General features: G+C 43.0%; 1 protein-coding gene across 4 annotated transcripts in view; it reads left to right on the top strand.

Moving 5' to 3' along the window:
• NRP2 (neuropilin 2) overlaps nucleotides 1-16,011 on the top strand; it is a 148,558-nt gene that overhangs the window by 14,367 nt on the left and 118,180 nt on the right. For all 4 annotated transcript variants that reach the window (XM_020972858.2, XM_020972859.2, XM_020972860.2 and 1 more), the window contains exon 2: nucleotides 3,078-3,255. In XM_020972858.2, coding sequence (XP_020828517.1) covers nucleotides 3,078-3,255 — 178 coding nt within the window. The remainder of the gene's footprint in view (nucleotides 1-3,077; nucleotides 3,256-16,011) is intronic.

Genomic DNA, 16,011 nt, shown 5'->3' with positions numbered 1-16,011 from the left:
GGAAATTGAGGTTAAGTGATTTGTTCACAGTCATACAGATAGGAAGTATCTGAGACAGGGTTTGAAAGCAGGTCTTCCTGACTCTCAAGTCCAACACCACTCTCACCCCACACTGCCTCAATACTCCATGATATTTACCTAATAAAAGAGATGTAATAAAAAGATGGGCCACACAGGTGGCACTGTACATAGTGTCGGGCCTGGAGTCAGGAAGACTCATCTTCCTGAGTTCAAATCTGGCTTTAGATGGGTGACCCAGGGCAAGTCATTTAACCCTGTTTGTCTCAGTTTCCTCATTTGTAAAATGAAAAGGAGAAGGAAATAGCAAACCACTTTAGTATCTCTGCCAAAAAAAAAAACCCTCCAGATGGGCTCATGAAGATCAGACACAACTGAAAAATGACTGAACAGCATTAGAAAGATCTCTGGAACGGAGGAGAAGAGTTCAAGGGATCACAGATATTGACAGTGTGCTGGCAATGCTTTACAGTGGCTTTCGGGAAAAAAAATATATGCAGGACACACTTTTAAGTTTGATCTGAATTATTAAAATGCTCTCCATCACTTTCTTAAGTCTAGGTAACAAAACTGAATCAAACCCTGATTTATAGCACGATATCCGAGATGTAAATAAATACACTGAAATTTTAACAAGTATGAGCTGGCTCTAGCAGACCACAAGCATTTGATGACTTGCCCCATGGTGAGTTAGGATTTGAACCCAGGGCCTCTAACTTAAGACTGGCCCTCTTGTCATTAATCTATGAAGCCTGTCTTAGTCAGGAGGCCTGGGTTGAAATCCAAGCTCTGCCACATATCAGCTGTGCAACTATAGGTGAGTCCCTTGAACTCTCTGGTCTTGTTTCTTCATCTGTGAATGAATGGGTGAGATAATGCTTGTACTCCCACAGTTATAAGCAAAGAACTTTACAAAATGCTCTATAAATTCAAGGAGGCATCTCTTAAGTGGAGTGAAACAAGTAGAGGGTGCGCTGTAGATAACAATAACAATGGTTTCTAAACAGGAGCCCCAGTCAGCGTCCTGGCCAGGACTGTGGTTTGGGGTGGGTGGATGGCAGGGCTATTGTTCCTGTGAAGTAGCTGGCAAAGGGACAGTATACACCAGAAAAAGATCTCTTCTCCCCCACTCACTGAGCAGCTGGTGCTCCGTGTTCCCACACCTAAGCCTTTCCCAAAGGAGCAGCCTCATTCCTCCTTCTGGTTCCTTCCCATTCATTAGGCAGCGGCAATGGGACACAGTCTGTCTTAGTACTCTGAATTATTCTGGGTGCTCTGCTTGAGAGTATGGTTTATGGCGCCTGGAACACCCCCAAGGAGTTGGTTGCAGAAGAATGAGCTCCTTTCAAGCCATTGATCATTTATGGTCTCATCTGTGCCTCTCTTCAAGGGGTCACGCCTTTGTGTTCTTGGGCCTAGTCCTTAGGTAGAGGATGGTGTGTCCCTGCTAGCTCAGAGGAAATGGTCTGCTTTTGTTTTCCTGCCCAGGAGGAAATGGCACCAGATTCCATTAGATTTCAAGATCTCACTCTGTGTTCCTCTCACACTGGAACCCCTCAAGGTGAACTGGTTAAAAGGCTACTTGTCTGGCTTTGTGTCCCAAGCACAGCTATGCCTTGCACCCCATCTTTTATGCATTAAGCCCTGTCAGGCTGATAATCTGAAGCAGAGGTATGGAAGACGGTAATACCGACAGACATGGGGAATAGTAAACTGCACCTGTAGAGTTAAAAATGCATGACCCTCTCCCTGAAAGAGGGAACACGAGAGAAAGATCCTGCCCTGTTGGGTGACTACTGAGGCATAATACATAATTCACAGGACCACGCTGGTTCATGCAGATGGCAATATTAAAGCATGATTGATGCTAAGAGAAGCAAAAAAAAAAAACCTCAGGAAAATCTCCAAGAGACCTCTTACTATTGCTATGGTTCTCATACTTTCTGTCTTCTTCGTGTTCTACTGTGGATATTAAATGAAAACCCCATGTTTCCTGGGAAACCCCCAGATGCCGTGGGATTTCATTCCCAGTTATTATATTTCCCAAACGTCACCAACCCAACTGGGCTGAGGTAGCACAGAAGTCCTCTCCCATCATCCCCCTCTTCTTCCTTTGAAGATTCCCCACTCCCCATTCTGTCATCCCCTATGAAACCGTTCATCTCCATCAGTGAGCAGCCAGGGAAAGGAGGAGAAATAATGGTCAGCTGACTGAGCCTCGGCTGTCTTTCAAGCGGTTGGCTGAAACCAAATGTAGCAGTAGCACTCTCTTGTGGTGACCAGGTTGGGAGGGACAGTAGGAGGGAAAAAAGTGGGAAATCAAATGAGCTCAAAGCACCTTTGTGGAAATTCTGAATGTGAAAGGAATCTCTGATGTAGAGGGTTTTTTTTTCCTTCTTGGTGGGTAATGAAATAACAAATCAAATTTGTGGTGTATTTGAGATTAAATGTTTGGGGGAGATTTTTTTTTCCTCCTTATTTCAAAAAAAGAAGAAGAAGAAGCTGAAATCACCCTCCAGGGAAGGGTCTGCTTAAACCCAGAGCTAGAAAGTGCTTCCTTGCCTAGCTATAATTGTTACCAGGCTGTTTGTGGGACAGCTCTTCAAAACCACGATGGTCAATTATGAGCTGGAGCCTTTAATTCACACCGGTGGGGTGGGTTGGTGCCAAGCTGGAGAAAATGAAGGATTTGTGAGTTAAAAAGTGATGTGAGCCACTTGGATGAGCTAAAGGAAAGGGGCCAACAAAGCCAGATATGAAAAAGGGGAGCGCTTAAGTTTATGCCCCCCTTTCTGTTATCTGAAGTTGGCTAATTGGAATATTTATGACCCTTTCCTGGCACGTTTTCATTTGGTGTGGGTGTATATGCATAGCTGGTGGAGGAAGGCGGGATGATCTGTAATAGTTTTGCCCACTGAATGAGTAAGTGGGTCAGCCCTGTGCACTGCCATAAAAGGTCTGTAAAATAGTTTTTAATCAGCCGCTAGGAAAAAGGAGAAAGGGAGAGAAATAAAAAGAACCTATTTGAAGTTCTTGGTGTTGCTTGCCTTCCTTTTCAGGCCTACCTTGTGGTGGTCGATTGAATTCCAAAGATGCTGGCTATATCACCTCCCCTGGCTATCCCCAGGACTACCCCTCCCACCAGAACTGTGAGTGGATCGTTTATGCTCCAGAACCCAACCAGAAGATTGTCCTCAACTTCAACCCTCACTTTGAGATCGAGAAACATGACTGCAAGTAAGTGCCCCTCATTGTTCCCTTTTAGTAACCAGAGCATCCCCCTTCTTACCAACATCACTGTCACCACCACCTGAATCCCATTACATAAGAGATCAATAACTCCTGAAACCTGATTCTCCACGGCAAGCCTTGGTTCCAGAGCGTGTCTCCTTAGGCCATTATCTTTCAGAGTAAGAAAGGCCTAGTTAACCCAATGGCATGGTGGTGTGTGCCTTCTTGGGTACAGAGACAAAAAAAAAATGAGAGCCTATCCATAGACATTGCTATGTTACCCATATGTGACTATTCCATTTGATTTATAAAGTTGACCTTTCTCCTACTCATGCTTTGGGGGTGGGGCCTAGAAGGCAAAAAGGTACATTGTCAGAAGTCATCCATCAGCTTCTGTAAGTGTTCTAGACATTCAGCATCAGTTTCGGGGTCTGTGGAATTGGTTTTTAGGAAGTTCAGGACAAAAACAGGCCTATGGTTTCTTTGAGGGACCCTGTCTTGCCATATTTCCATGTTTGGACTGAAAAGATAATGTTCTGTTAAAAAAAATGTATAATCATGGTTGGGATCTGAATATCAAGTTTAAAAAAAACAAACAAACAGGTATTCAAATAGATTCAATAAACATTTATGCACCTACTAAAAAAATAAAAACTAAAGCACCTACTGGCTTGGAGGCTTATTTAAGGTGGTCAGATACAAAGTTAAGAAGAAAACATTCATTGCCTTCAGAGAGCTGGAATTAGAAACTAAGTCTCCTGACTTTCCATCACATGAGGCATCTAGAGTTTCCAGTTCTTAGCAAAGAGGAACTCTTTTTTTTTTTTAGGAAAAATTTCATGTTAAGTAGATTAATTAACCAAGCCTTTTTTTGAGCCCCTACTATGTGCCTAGTAATGAGGGCATGTTTTAAAATTTATTAGAAGGGAATCCATAGATGAATAAATGGAAGGAAGCCACATGGGTTACGCTATTGGTAGAGATTTCACTGAAGTCCCATAATAATACCTTATTCTCTGAACGGGTGAAGGGGCCACCCTTGAAGCATGGAGGATATATTGTGTAATTCAGTGAATTATTGTCTCACTTTGCCTGTGGCTATTTTGTATCTGCCATGAATGTTTTTCCTAACAAGACTTACTCTTTGCTAAGGACTGGAGGGGTAGGATGGCTTGCTGGCTGTCTCCTGTGATTTAATATCAGGAGAACCAGTTTCTAATCCCAGCTTCACCCTTGACCCTAAAGATGACTCAGGATAACTCATTCAATTCTTTGCTTCAGTGAAATTCACCTATGCAGGGATCTTTCCACATCAACTTACAGGTTTATTATTCACTGTCAGCTCTGCAGAATAGTCTGTAGGAGCCTCCAACCAAAGCAGCCAATGCCTTTGTTTTTTTGGCTGAGAGTTCACGAGATGAGAGTGGGCAGGGCACAGGAGTTCAGAAAGACCTGAGCTTGGGGCTGGTGGAGCTCAGAAAAATTTGAGTAATCACCTCTGCCTCTACTCTCACAGCAGAGCTCTCAGTGAAATCTCTTATGTTTATGCATCAGTGGTATAGGGGGAAATCACAAGTTCCTTAAGGAAAAATCTGGGAGCTAATAAGCATGGCACAAAAGAACTGGGTGGCGTGAAAGGTTACATAAGCAAGTTCTTGTGCTGCTCCAGGAAGCTTTCCCTGCTCAGAAGGAACATGGTCCACAAGGATTTCTGGATGATGTTGGCATTGGGAGCCCTCAAGGCTTTACTTCTCCCTCTGCTCCTCCTACCCCGGTAGGAGGGGGCATTCTCTGATTTTGCGATTCTGCTGAGAACCGGGGAAGATGCAGGAGGGATTTGCCCCTGTTACCTGTTCAATGGGAGAGCATAAATTGTGACTCATCTTCCATTTACTAGGCTTTCTAGTCGTCTTCCTTTTTCTACTTCTCTCTCCCCATTCCCCCTCCACTGCCCTAACCCAGATCATGTTTGATGGAACCTAGAAGTACAGGGAGGTCAGAAGAAGGTCATACTGGAGTATATTATTTTCCTTGGGTACCCATTTGGGCAGGAAGGGATCAGATAGGGTTGTTTCAAATTCCTGGCAACAGACATTTGATTACATCCTTCATTCCTTTCAAGTTCCATCCCCACCCTTTCCCTCTTTTTCTCTTTCCTCTGCTGTGCATTTTTGTATTCTCATCTTTATCATTTGGGGAGGCACATCTGTTTCTTTCAAACCTTCCTTTTTTCAGTTTCTATTCTTTTGGCTGACCATTTACATTCAGAAGAAACTGGCTCTACCCCCATTTTTTTTTACTTCATTATGAAAGGAATAATTTATTGTAATTGAAGTCCTGGAAGGTGTTTCTCTCTCTCTCTCTCTCTCTCTCTCTCTCTCTCTCTCTCTCTCTCTCTCTCTCTCTCTCTCTTTCTCCTTCCTTTCCTCCCTCCTTCCTTTTCTCTCTCCCCCTCCCTCCTTCCTCCCTTTCCTCTCCTGTATTTATCTGCCTCACTCTCCCTTCCCCTCTTTCCTTCTCTTTCCCTCTTTCTGCTTTTTTCTCTCTTTCCCTTTCTCCCTCCCTTTCCCCCTTTTCCTTCTCTTTTCTTCTTGTCTCTCTCTTTTCTTTCTCTCGCCTCCATCTCCCTCTCTGCCCACCTTTTCCCTCTCTCCCCACCTCCTTCTTTCTCTCTGGGTTTCATCTCTGTTTCAAGGAAGCTTGGAAGGCACTTCAAATCAAAGGAAATCAGCTTCTTCTGTCTTTCCCTTTTGTGTGCATGTTACAGGCTGAGTCTGGTTTTCAGTACTTATAGCATTGATGCTTCTGAAAATAAAACTTGGAACCCATGCCGTTGCCTGAACTGTCCTTCAGATGATAGGACACAGCCCAACACCAAAGCTACAAGGGTGTGTGCGTGAGGGGGAGGAAGGGGGATAAGAGAGGAATGAGTAAGAAGTTAATAGTTCAAAAAAAAAAGCCTTTCTAGCTGAGAAGAAGCTCAGATCATGTTTTCTCGACAGTTTCCTCATGTTCCATCTACAGGATTGAATCCAGCAACTACTTTGTGAGCTGTGAACTATTCCCTGGTTTGAAAGGATTATCCAAGGTTATTTTCAAAGCAGTGGCTAGTGATCCATTTTCTTCACTCACCTTAGGAACTTGCGTCCTTAAAGCTGAGGCAGAGTGCTCAGCTAACTCTGTCAGTCACAGGCTCACAGCCCTAGGGCTGGAAGGGACCTCAGAGGCCATCTGGCCTAGGTTCCTCATCGGACCAGCCTGGAGTCAGGAAGACCTGAGTTCAAATCTAGCCTCAAGATACTTAGTAGCCAAGTGACCCGTGGGCAAGTTACTCAGCCTGTTTACCTCAGTTTCCTCATCTTTAAAATGGGGATAGTAATAGTACCTACTTCCCAGGGTTGTTGTGAGGATAAAATGTGCTAATAATTGAAAAGTGTTTAACACAGTGTCTGCAACATAGTAATCGCTATGTAAATGTTAGCTATTATTAGCATTATTTTTTTCTCTCTCTCAACATTTATTTTATTTTCCCCCAATGACATATTAAAACATTTTAAAACATTTTTTAAAGTTTTAAATTCCAAATTCTATCCCTCCCTCTCTCCTTCCCTTCTCTCACCCTCTTAATTTACAAATAAGGAAACTGAGGCCCAAGAAGGTCAAGGGTCTTATCCAAAGCTACACATGGCAGAAGTGGGATTTTAACCCACCCCTGGAACTAGTGGTTTTAACTCTATTTTTTTTTTTACTTTAAAAAGTAGCTTGATGTGAGGAATATACTTTGAGTTACTTTCAAAGTTAATTTGCTTTTACTGTCTTAGTCATCTCCTGAGTCTTACCACCACTTGTGGATTTTTGTGCTTTCAGCAGAGATTTTACTCTTTGAACAGTCTTGCTATTGGGAAGATTGAGTTCAGAAACCTCAGCTTTGCCTGAGTCACTGCATTCAATGGCCACCACCTCTGGTTGGTTTTCTGTGTGTTCCCCCTCCCCTTAAAAACAATCTAAATACTAAAAACCCCAAGGCTTCTCTTTGACCTGTTCATTGGCCTAGTCCAGAAACCAGAAACTATTCACTACACTCCCAGTTTGGAGTGTCTAAGGAGGTGAGAGGGGGCAGAGTAGACAGAACACGAGGCTATGCCCAAGGCACTCTGGGCAAACAGGGAGAAGCTGACTTCAATGCCCAGCGGTGCCGGCCAATGATGGTTTTGCTTCTTTGGCAGACAGAGGCTTTTCAGCTGAGTCATCACCCAGTTGGTTGAGTGTTTTTTTTTTTAGGGGAGGAAAAACACATGGTAAGTTCCGCAGGAAAAAAAAAAAAGAAATCCTCAACCTACTGATGACACAGAATTAACTCACGAGTGACTAGATCATATCCTGCAGACGGTTTCATTCTCTTACTCATACCCTAGAGATATTGGCCACCAAAGGACAAAGAACCAAATTTCTCAAGGATCTGTGCCTTCTGAAGATGACACTTTAGTAGAATGCCATTTTTTTAAAGAGAAGAAAGCATTCACAGGCATTTGTATATACCACTCTGAGACCAGGAAGACTTTAAGGGAGGCTTTTGTAGGCCAAAAAAACTGCACAGGGCAATTCGCATTATAAAGACCTCAGGCTGTATGAAGTACAGTAATGCCTTCTTTGGGCATCTGGGTTCCTTTGATTCCTTCCCATGAGGAGCCTGTTGTCTAATTGGGAAGATATGTAAAATAATATTGAACTACATAAGACAATATAATTACTTGCAACGTCATATGACACAAACTAAGTGCTTAACTCCAGTCAATATTTATTATCAGTCGGTAGAAACTTGTTGGCAGCTAGGTGGCATAGTGGAGAGCATGGAGTAGCAAGTGGAGTCAGGAAGACCTGAGTTCAAATGTGGCCTCAGATACTTACTACCTGTGTGACCCTAGGTAAGTCACTTAACCCTGTTTGCTTCAGTTTCCTCATCTGTAAAATGAGCTGGAGAAGGAAAGGGCAAACCACTCCAGTATCTTTGCCAAGAAAACCCCAGATGGGGTCACAAAGAATAGGACACAACAACAACAACAACAACAATACTTTATTTATCTGGCACTGATGGTGAATGAAGTATTTCTCATAAGTGAATTTTCCACATAATTGGAGTAATACGTCTTTAGGTGCCAAAATTTAAAAAAAAAAATTTAACCACATTTGGTGGAAATCTTTCTGAAATGTGTTACATACTTCCTCATCTTATTAAGCAGAGGATACTGATCAGTGTTAAACTTGTTGTTGATGATTCAAGGTTATAATTATAAACATAATTCATGATATAGAACTCTAGCAGAATGGCTTCAGGGCCTATGGTGGCGTATTCGGTCTGTCTGTCCCAAGTCAAAATAACTGCAAACTACCATGGTATTTGAATTTTTATCTTTGCTTGCCATGTCTCCTCCCTTTCAGGCTGTTAGTTATAATTTCCCTGCTTGTGGCAATCTCCTCCTTGTAATTTGTTGCTTCTAATCTGTTTGTGGGCTTGGAAACCAGATAACTAAACCTGTTAGAATCATATGTAAACTAAGAGTAAATTGTCTGTGATTTTGCCTGAGGGATTCTCTCTCGAGCAGAGTAGGTAAGCTTTCTGGTCCAGGGTCTTTATTGTATAAGATTGTAGATTTAGAGTTGGAAGAGACAGTTCTAATGGTTGGATGATCTAATCCAACTCTCTTATTTTAGGACAAAACTGAGGGTCAGGAAGGGCAAATTATTTACCCAGTATCACACTGGTCCCCTAACTTCAATGTCAGTAGTCTTTCCTTTGAACCATATTGCCTCCCTATATCTCCTTCAGCTGCACATTGGCTCTCCATTCAAACCATATAAGAGAGGTAGGAGGTTATAACTGGCTCCATAGTCCTGCTTTTGACCCAGATTGGCTGTGTGACCCTGGGCAAGTCACTTAACCATTCATTGAGCATCCCAGGGAAACCCTCTAAGATGGCATTGAAGAGAGGTCCTGATTTCAGTTGGTAGATGGAATCCCCTCAACAGGAGTTCTGGTAGCTCTGAAATCAAGGATCCAAACCAAAAAAAAAAAATCCCCACATTTATCATGTTGTATTTGCACAACAGTGTGATACATCCAGAGGAAATACAAAGATCATGATGGCATAGCTCTTGTCCTCATAGAGCTTATAGTCTACCAGGGCAGAAGGTAGGGAGTTAAAAATAAAGTCTGTGGTACTACATAAGAAAGCACAACCGTGGTGTAGAACACAGGATAATTTGAGTATGTAGTGTCATATGATATCATAAGAAGGAAAAATCACTTTTGATGGGAAGGCAGAACCGGAAGTGGGTCTTAAAGGATAGGAGGGGGGGCAGCTAGGTGGCACAGTGGATAGAGCACCGGCCATGGATTCAGGAGGACCTGAGTTCAAATCCGGCCTCAGATACATAACACTTACTAGCTGTGTGACCCTGGGCAAGTCACTTAACCCCATCACCTAGCCCCCCCCCAAAAAATGGTAGAAGGGAAGTGTTTTAGACATAGGGAATGGCACAAGGAAAAGCACAGAGATGGAACAGAAAAGAAATAGCAGCACAGTGGATAGAGCACCAGCCTTGGAGTCAGGAGGACCTGAGTCCAAATCCGGCCTCAGACACTTAAAACTTACTAGCTGTGTGACCCTGGGCAAGTCACTTGACCCCATTGCCTAGCAAAAACAAAGCAAACAAACAAAAAAAAGAGAAAAGAAATAGCTGTTTATGAACTCGTGTATTCCTACTACAAGGTGGTAAGCTCCTCCAGCATAAGGACTATGTCATTCCTTTTTGTTTCCCTCAGTCTCCGAGGACAGGGCCTTGCACATAGCTAGCTTGCCCAGATTGGTAAGCTTGCGTTAACTGTGCGTGATTGGCTCCTCTTGGGTGCCTGGTAACATCTGCTTCCTCTGCTCCCTTTTAAGCAGTCTCCTTTCTGTTTCCATTCCTAGCTGTCCTGTTGATGTTACTTTTCGGTTTGATTGTGTATACTGCTTCAAATCCTTTTTGAAAGTAGGCTGGGGCGTGCTGGAGCCATTTGTCCAGGTTTGCAAGAGCTGATTGTTAAATTTTCTGGTGTGAGCATTTACACATTGGCAAATGCTACAAAAAATTGGGGCTAGCTTAACTGCTTTGTCAATTGTATAGACTTAAGAAAGTGATTGGAGTAAATGTTAGCAATTAAACTTAAACTTAATTTGCTCTGTATTTTCAGAGAGCTGATTTTTAAACATTTACCAGTCCATCCCTGGAAGTAGGTGATGTGCTTTTTAGAATTGTGATGTTCATGTGTGTCCATTCATGACTGCGTATTCTATATATTTGAAGTGAAGGTGTGGGTGGGGATGATTAGATGAAGAAGGTGTGGCTACACCTTCTGCTTATCCCAACTTATCTTTCCATACTCCCCAGCATCCACTCTTCCTCCTCCTAACTCATGGCCCTCAATTAGGTTGTTTCCCCTCCCTCTCTTCTCCTTTCTGTTTACCCAAATCCTGTCTCTCCTTCATAAATTCTTCTTTGACCTCTCAACACTCATTGGGAGTTCTTACTTCAACAAACTTTTTAAAATTTAGATGTTTTTCTCCATGACCCCTTTTGAGGTTTTCTTGGCAAAGATATTGCAGTGGTTTGCCATTTCCTTCTCCAGCTCATTTTGCAGATGAGGAAACTGAGGCAAACAGGCTTAAGTGACTTACCCAGGGGTTACACAGCTAATAAGTGTGTGAATCAGGCCCAGAGCTCTATGCACTATGGCGCCACCTAGCCGCCAACAAACTTCTATTGTCTTTGATAATAAGCATTGGCAGGAGTTAAGCACTTAGTTTGTGTCCTGTACACACATATATCCCAGTCTTGAAGCCTAAGGTTGGGCCAGAAATCATCTCTTCTTAGGATTCTCTGACTTCTTTCTACTCATGCTGGGGCCCTCATTGAACGCCATGTATCAACTGTATGACCTCCTGCAAATCACTAGGCCTCTCAGGCCTCCATTTCCCCATCTGTCAAGTGAGGGTAGAGAACTAGATGATATCTAAGGACTCATTCAGTTCTAATTTTTTTATGATTTCATGACTTCTTTGTCATCAGATACCAGAAACTTCTTGGTTGTCACGCATGTATATCTTAGCCCAGGGGTGGGGAACCCGTGGCCTCAAGGCCACATGTGGCCGCATGTGGCTAGCCAGTGGCAAGCTGATTCTTGGGGAAACCAAGATGGTAGAGAGCTCTCACTGTATCCCAGAAGGCTCCGTGTGAGGTCATCTTAAGCTCAGGAGGGAGAACTGAGTTGATTATAAATATTATTGTTATTTATTATTATTGTCAGTTGTACTATTAAAATGGTCTGATTCCCACAAGGAATCAATAAGCAGTAATTCTTTTTCATAATTTAGCAACCTATCTATCTACTCATTCCTATGGGAATAAAGCGCAGCAGGTAAACAGTGCCTAGATATGAGTAAGAACAAAATGGAGCAAAATCCAGTTCTAGCTAGTTCCTGATTCTGGGCTTACAAGTCCTGACCTAGAACTCCACCCAAAAACATGGGGTTTCAGCGGGGGGGGGGAAGCCCCAAAACAACCAAAAAAGGAAATGTCACAAAATGTTCCCCCTCTCCGACCAAGGTTAGAAGGCAGGAGGGACCACAGTTATTTATAGCAGCTTGTTTGCAAACAAGCTGTGTTGTAATAGTGACTGTCCAAATGCAAGCTTCACTGCGGATTGCCCTCTAAACAATGCATTTTATCTTTTCATTGGGAAAACCACTTGGGAATTTCATAATACACAGTCCTACTTGTTCTCACTCTCAACCCTGGCACCTCCTCTGAATCTGGAGTTTCCCTAAGGGCCAGCATCTCACCCGATGTAATTCGATGTAATTCTCCCATCCAGTTACATAGGGCAAGGTTCTGTCTCAAGAAATTCAGTGGGAACTCCAAGTATGGAGGGAATAAGAAACAAAGGGAAATACACTGAATGAAGAAAAGAGAAGGAAAAAAAGGGAGCGACTGGTACTCATGAAGATTATATGACATATAAGACATCGATAAAGCCAAAGAAATCATCGATCTGAAGTTGGAAGAAACCTCAAAGGTCACTGAGTTTACCCCACCTCTTCCCCCAATCCTTTCTTTCTGATGCTTTTTTAAAAAATAAAAAAAATTAGTGTTAGAGATCCTGGAACCCTTGGGCTGAAAGAAATTCAAGAGAATGTCCCCCTGGATTTAGTTAAGGAACACATTCAAGCCTTCTGAGAAAAATAATGTGCTAACTTTGTTTAGAGAAGTAGATTCCATGACTTCCTTTGGCAATAAAGTCATAGGACCATGGATTTAGAACTAGAAGGGATGCAGTCATCTCATATAACCCCCTCATTTTACAGATGAGGAAACTGAGGCTCTGAGAAATGAAATTATTGCTCAAGGTCACTCATATTGCCTTGTTCAGTAGTAAAGAGCAGAACCAGGATTTGAACCAGATCTTCTTGACTCTAAATTCAGTTCTCTTTCCAATGTATTGGGTGTACTGGGTGCCTTGAGTATCAATATCTCACAGTCTAGCTCCTTCAATTGCAGAATACAGTCTAGCTTAAGTTTTTTTGCTCAAAAATTGTGTTTTTACTCTTAAGAGGAAAACCCTGGAAAAGTATGTCATGCTCAGGATTTTTTTCTGCACCTCCTGAAACTATCCTGGAAGGAGATATAGCCATGAATGACAGGTCAGGCACCGATTTGTATGATGCGCATAGCCCAGTATTGCTGGGCACAGTGCCCGACACATGGTAGGTGCTTAATAAATTCAAAATACTGCATTGATTGTTGATACAGGGAGAGGGAAGAGGCTGGGAGAAAGAAAGGGGGGAAAAGGGCAGCTAGGTGGTTCCGTGGATAAAGCACCGGCCCTGGATTCAGGAGGACCTGAGTTCAAATCTGGCCTCAGACACATAACACTTACTAGCTGTGTGACCCTGGACAAGTCACTTAACCCCATTGCCTAGCCAAAAAAAAAAAGAGGAGTAAGAAAGGGGGAAGAAAGCTGGAAAATTTTTACTTAGCATTGAAGCTGCTGGGTATCTCCCGACAGTATTATTTTTCTTGCTTATCAGTAAGTCCTTAGGTCATGGCTAGAGGGCTGCCCACCACCTGGTATTTAAATAGCCTTGGCCTTTATTTTATCTCAGGAGTTGGTCACTTTTCACTGAGGCATTAACTATGACTGATTTATTTAAATTTTAATTTAGGTGATTCTCATCAGGAAGCTTGTGGTCTGTGCTCCTTAATATGCTTAATATCCCTAATATTAATTATAATAATGAGTAACCCTTTTAATATGTATCACAGAGACAAAGCTGGACCCTCAAACCAGGGGCCCATTCAGGCAGGCAGATCATTATCATATTATGGTAAAAGGCTTAGAACTCCTGAAGATGGTCTGATGGGAGTTGCCTCAGAAGAAATCAAAGAGGTAATTTAAGAGGCCCAGGAGAGGCATAATTCATTTTGGGTACTTTCTTAATTTTTTGTGCATGGCTCATTGGCGAAAGGTCTTATTACTTTTTGTGTCCTTTGTCCCCAGTGGTGACACCCGTCTTTGTTCTTCTTCCTCATCAGGGATGGCAGCCAGGTGTTCTGTCTTGCCCCAGTACTTAAGCATTTGGGCCTGTCCGGTCCTTTTGTAAACCTTTTGATTTCTTTCTTTTCTTTCCATTTCTTCCTCCCTGCCTGTCAGTCACCTCCGGATTCCAGTAGGGCAGTCAAGGAAAGAGATGGCTTTCTATGCCTTAAGTAAGGCAGCTAGGACTTTTTCCATGAGGTCTAGATCTCAATTAGTAGCAAGAAACCACCTCTTCTTAACCTCCGACTGGCCTCCCTCCACCCCCTCCACCCCAGTGCACCTATTTCCCACTCCCCTCAACCCCCCTCTGTCTCCCCATCAAATTCCTTGCCATCCTCCCCACCACCTTCTGACTACATCTGGAATCAGAGGATGTGAGGGCAAGTAATAGAGTGTCAGTGGAAGTAATTGATTCCTCACACAGAGAGAATTCTCTAGCCTTTAGTGTCAATGGAGCTGAACCAGAGCTTGGGAGGGTGAGCGAGACTTGTAAACAGTCCATGGCTGAGCTGTCAGGGCCAAGCTAGACATTCCAGAGAGTGAGTGAGTGAGAGGGAAAACAGCGGAACAAATAATTGTTTTAGTGCAAAGGAGTAAATAATATTTCAGTCCAAGAATGGGCATTTTGAAAGAAGAGGGTATCAGGAACTCAAAATGGGAAAGGGTAGAAATAATAGGTTTTAACCAAAGAGAATTTTTTTTTCCATCTCAAGGTGGGCAGTTTATCTCCTCTTCATTGCTCATTATCATCGTTATTATCATTAAAATAATTATTGTTATAATTATTTACTGATGATACCTCTGGTTTAATGGGGTACCTATCATCCAAAGGGTTCAAAGCACTTTATCTCCTCCCATCATGCCTTGAGGAAGGCAGAGAGCAGGGAATCATTACTCTTTGTTTTACAGTCTGGGAACCTGGGGTATCAAGAGAGAAAAGGCTTGGCTCAAGTCAGAGAACAAGTTAGAGGCTTGCAGGATGCAGACTCTCCATCTGATTGTCTTTTTATTAGTCGTGGGCGCCTCCAGCGGCTCAGCTTCTATTCCTCCCCAGTCTCTCCTTCTGTCCCCTTGTTGTCTCAGCACCGACTCCAGCTAGCTCTTCCTGGCCCACTTTGATGGACCCTGTGACTAAGGAGTGTTTGCAATTTCTATTTCCCATGAGACAGGCTACTAAGACACAAAAGGGCTGTATGATGCCAAAACCTTTCCTTCTTTCCTTGAGCGCCATGTTTCAAAACAACTGCTATGTCAAGCATGGAAGGAAATAGCCATTCCATGACTGTATTATTGCAGCTTTCTATTGAGGGGAAGGTCACTTAACACTACGTGCTTGAAGTCTGGTTGGGAGGCTTTTCTGTCACCTGTGTAGAAGCATATGCCCCAGCGCCATCTTTCCATACCAGCCTCCAAGTGGACCCATCAAACACTAGAGCATTTTTTGCTATTTCCAAACCTTCCAGCTCCCCCAGACTCATTCTAGCTAGAAAGGTGGAGTCCTCTATGCTAGGAGAAGATCAGAACTCTAACCCAGCTTTGAATGTGTCCAGTCGCCTTTAAACTCAGCAGGAACAAGGTATTCATAATTCACCTTCCAGAAGAAGAGCCAGGATATGAATGGGATGAAAGTTGAGCAATTGCTGAGTGAGGGAAGCCATTTCAGCTGACTAACCACCGGGTGCCTGCTCTTCTGTTCAGAGAACTCACATGAGCTCATCATTTTCCTGCTGCCATAGTTTTTACTCGATGATCAGTTAATCCCAGGAGCCAGCGAAAACTCCAGGCCCTGTAACCTGAAGCCACATGTGAAATGAATCGCAGAGCAGGACCGATCCCACCTGCCATGTATTGCTGAAATGCCTCTCCTGCCTCTAAAGAGGCTTCGGCATGGAACATTTTCAAATGGCCTTTGCCTTTTTTAGGCTTTATTGTAGAGACTGGACGCCAGAAAATGGAAGAGGGGGAATGACTAAAAGAATAAAGCCTTTACAAAGGAAAAGAAAAAATAAAGCACAAAACTCCTCAGATGCAGTAATTCCCTCATCCCAGAGCACCTCTGCTCTCAGCAGGGATCCCATTTTCTGGACAGATGGAGAGGTTATGACTTGCTTTCACAATTTGATCCT

Source organism: Phascolarctos cinereus, unplaced genomic scaffold (genome assembly GCF_003287225.1).
Source record: "Phascolarctos cinereus isolate Bilbo 61053 unplaced genomic scaffold, phaCin_HiC Scaffold_7;HRSCAF=346, whole genome shotgun sequence".
In the NCBI taxonomy this organism is placed as follows: Eukaryota; Metazoa; Chordata; class Mammalia; order Diprotodontia; family Phascolarctidae; genus Phascolarctos; species Phascolarctos cinereus.
This window is presented reverse-complemented; position numbering and strand designations above follow the sequence as displayed.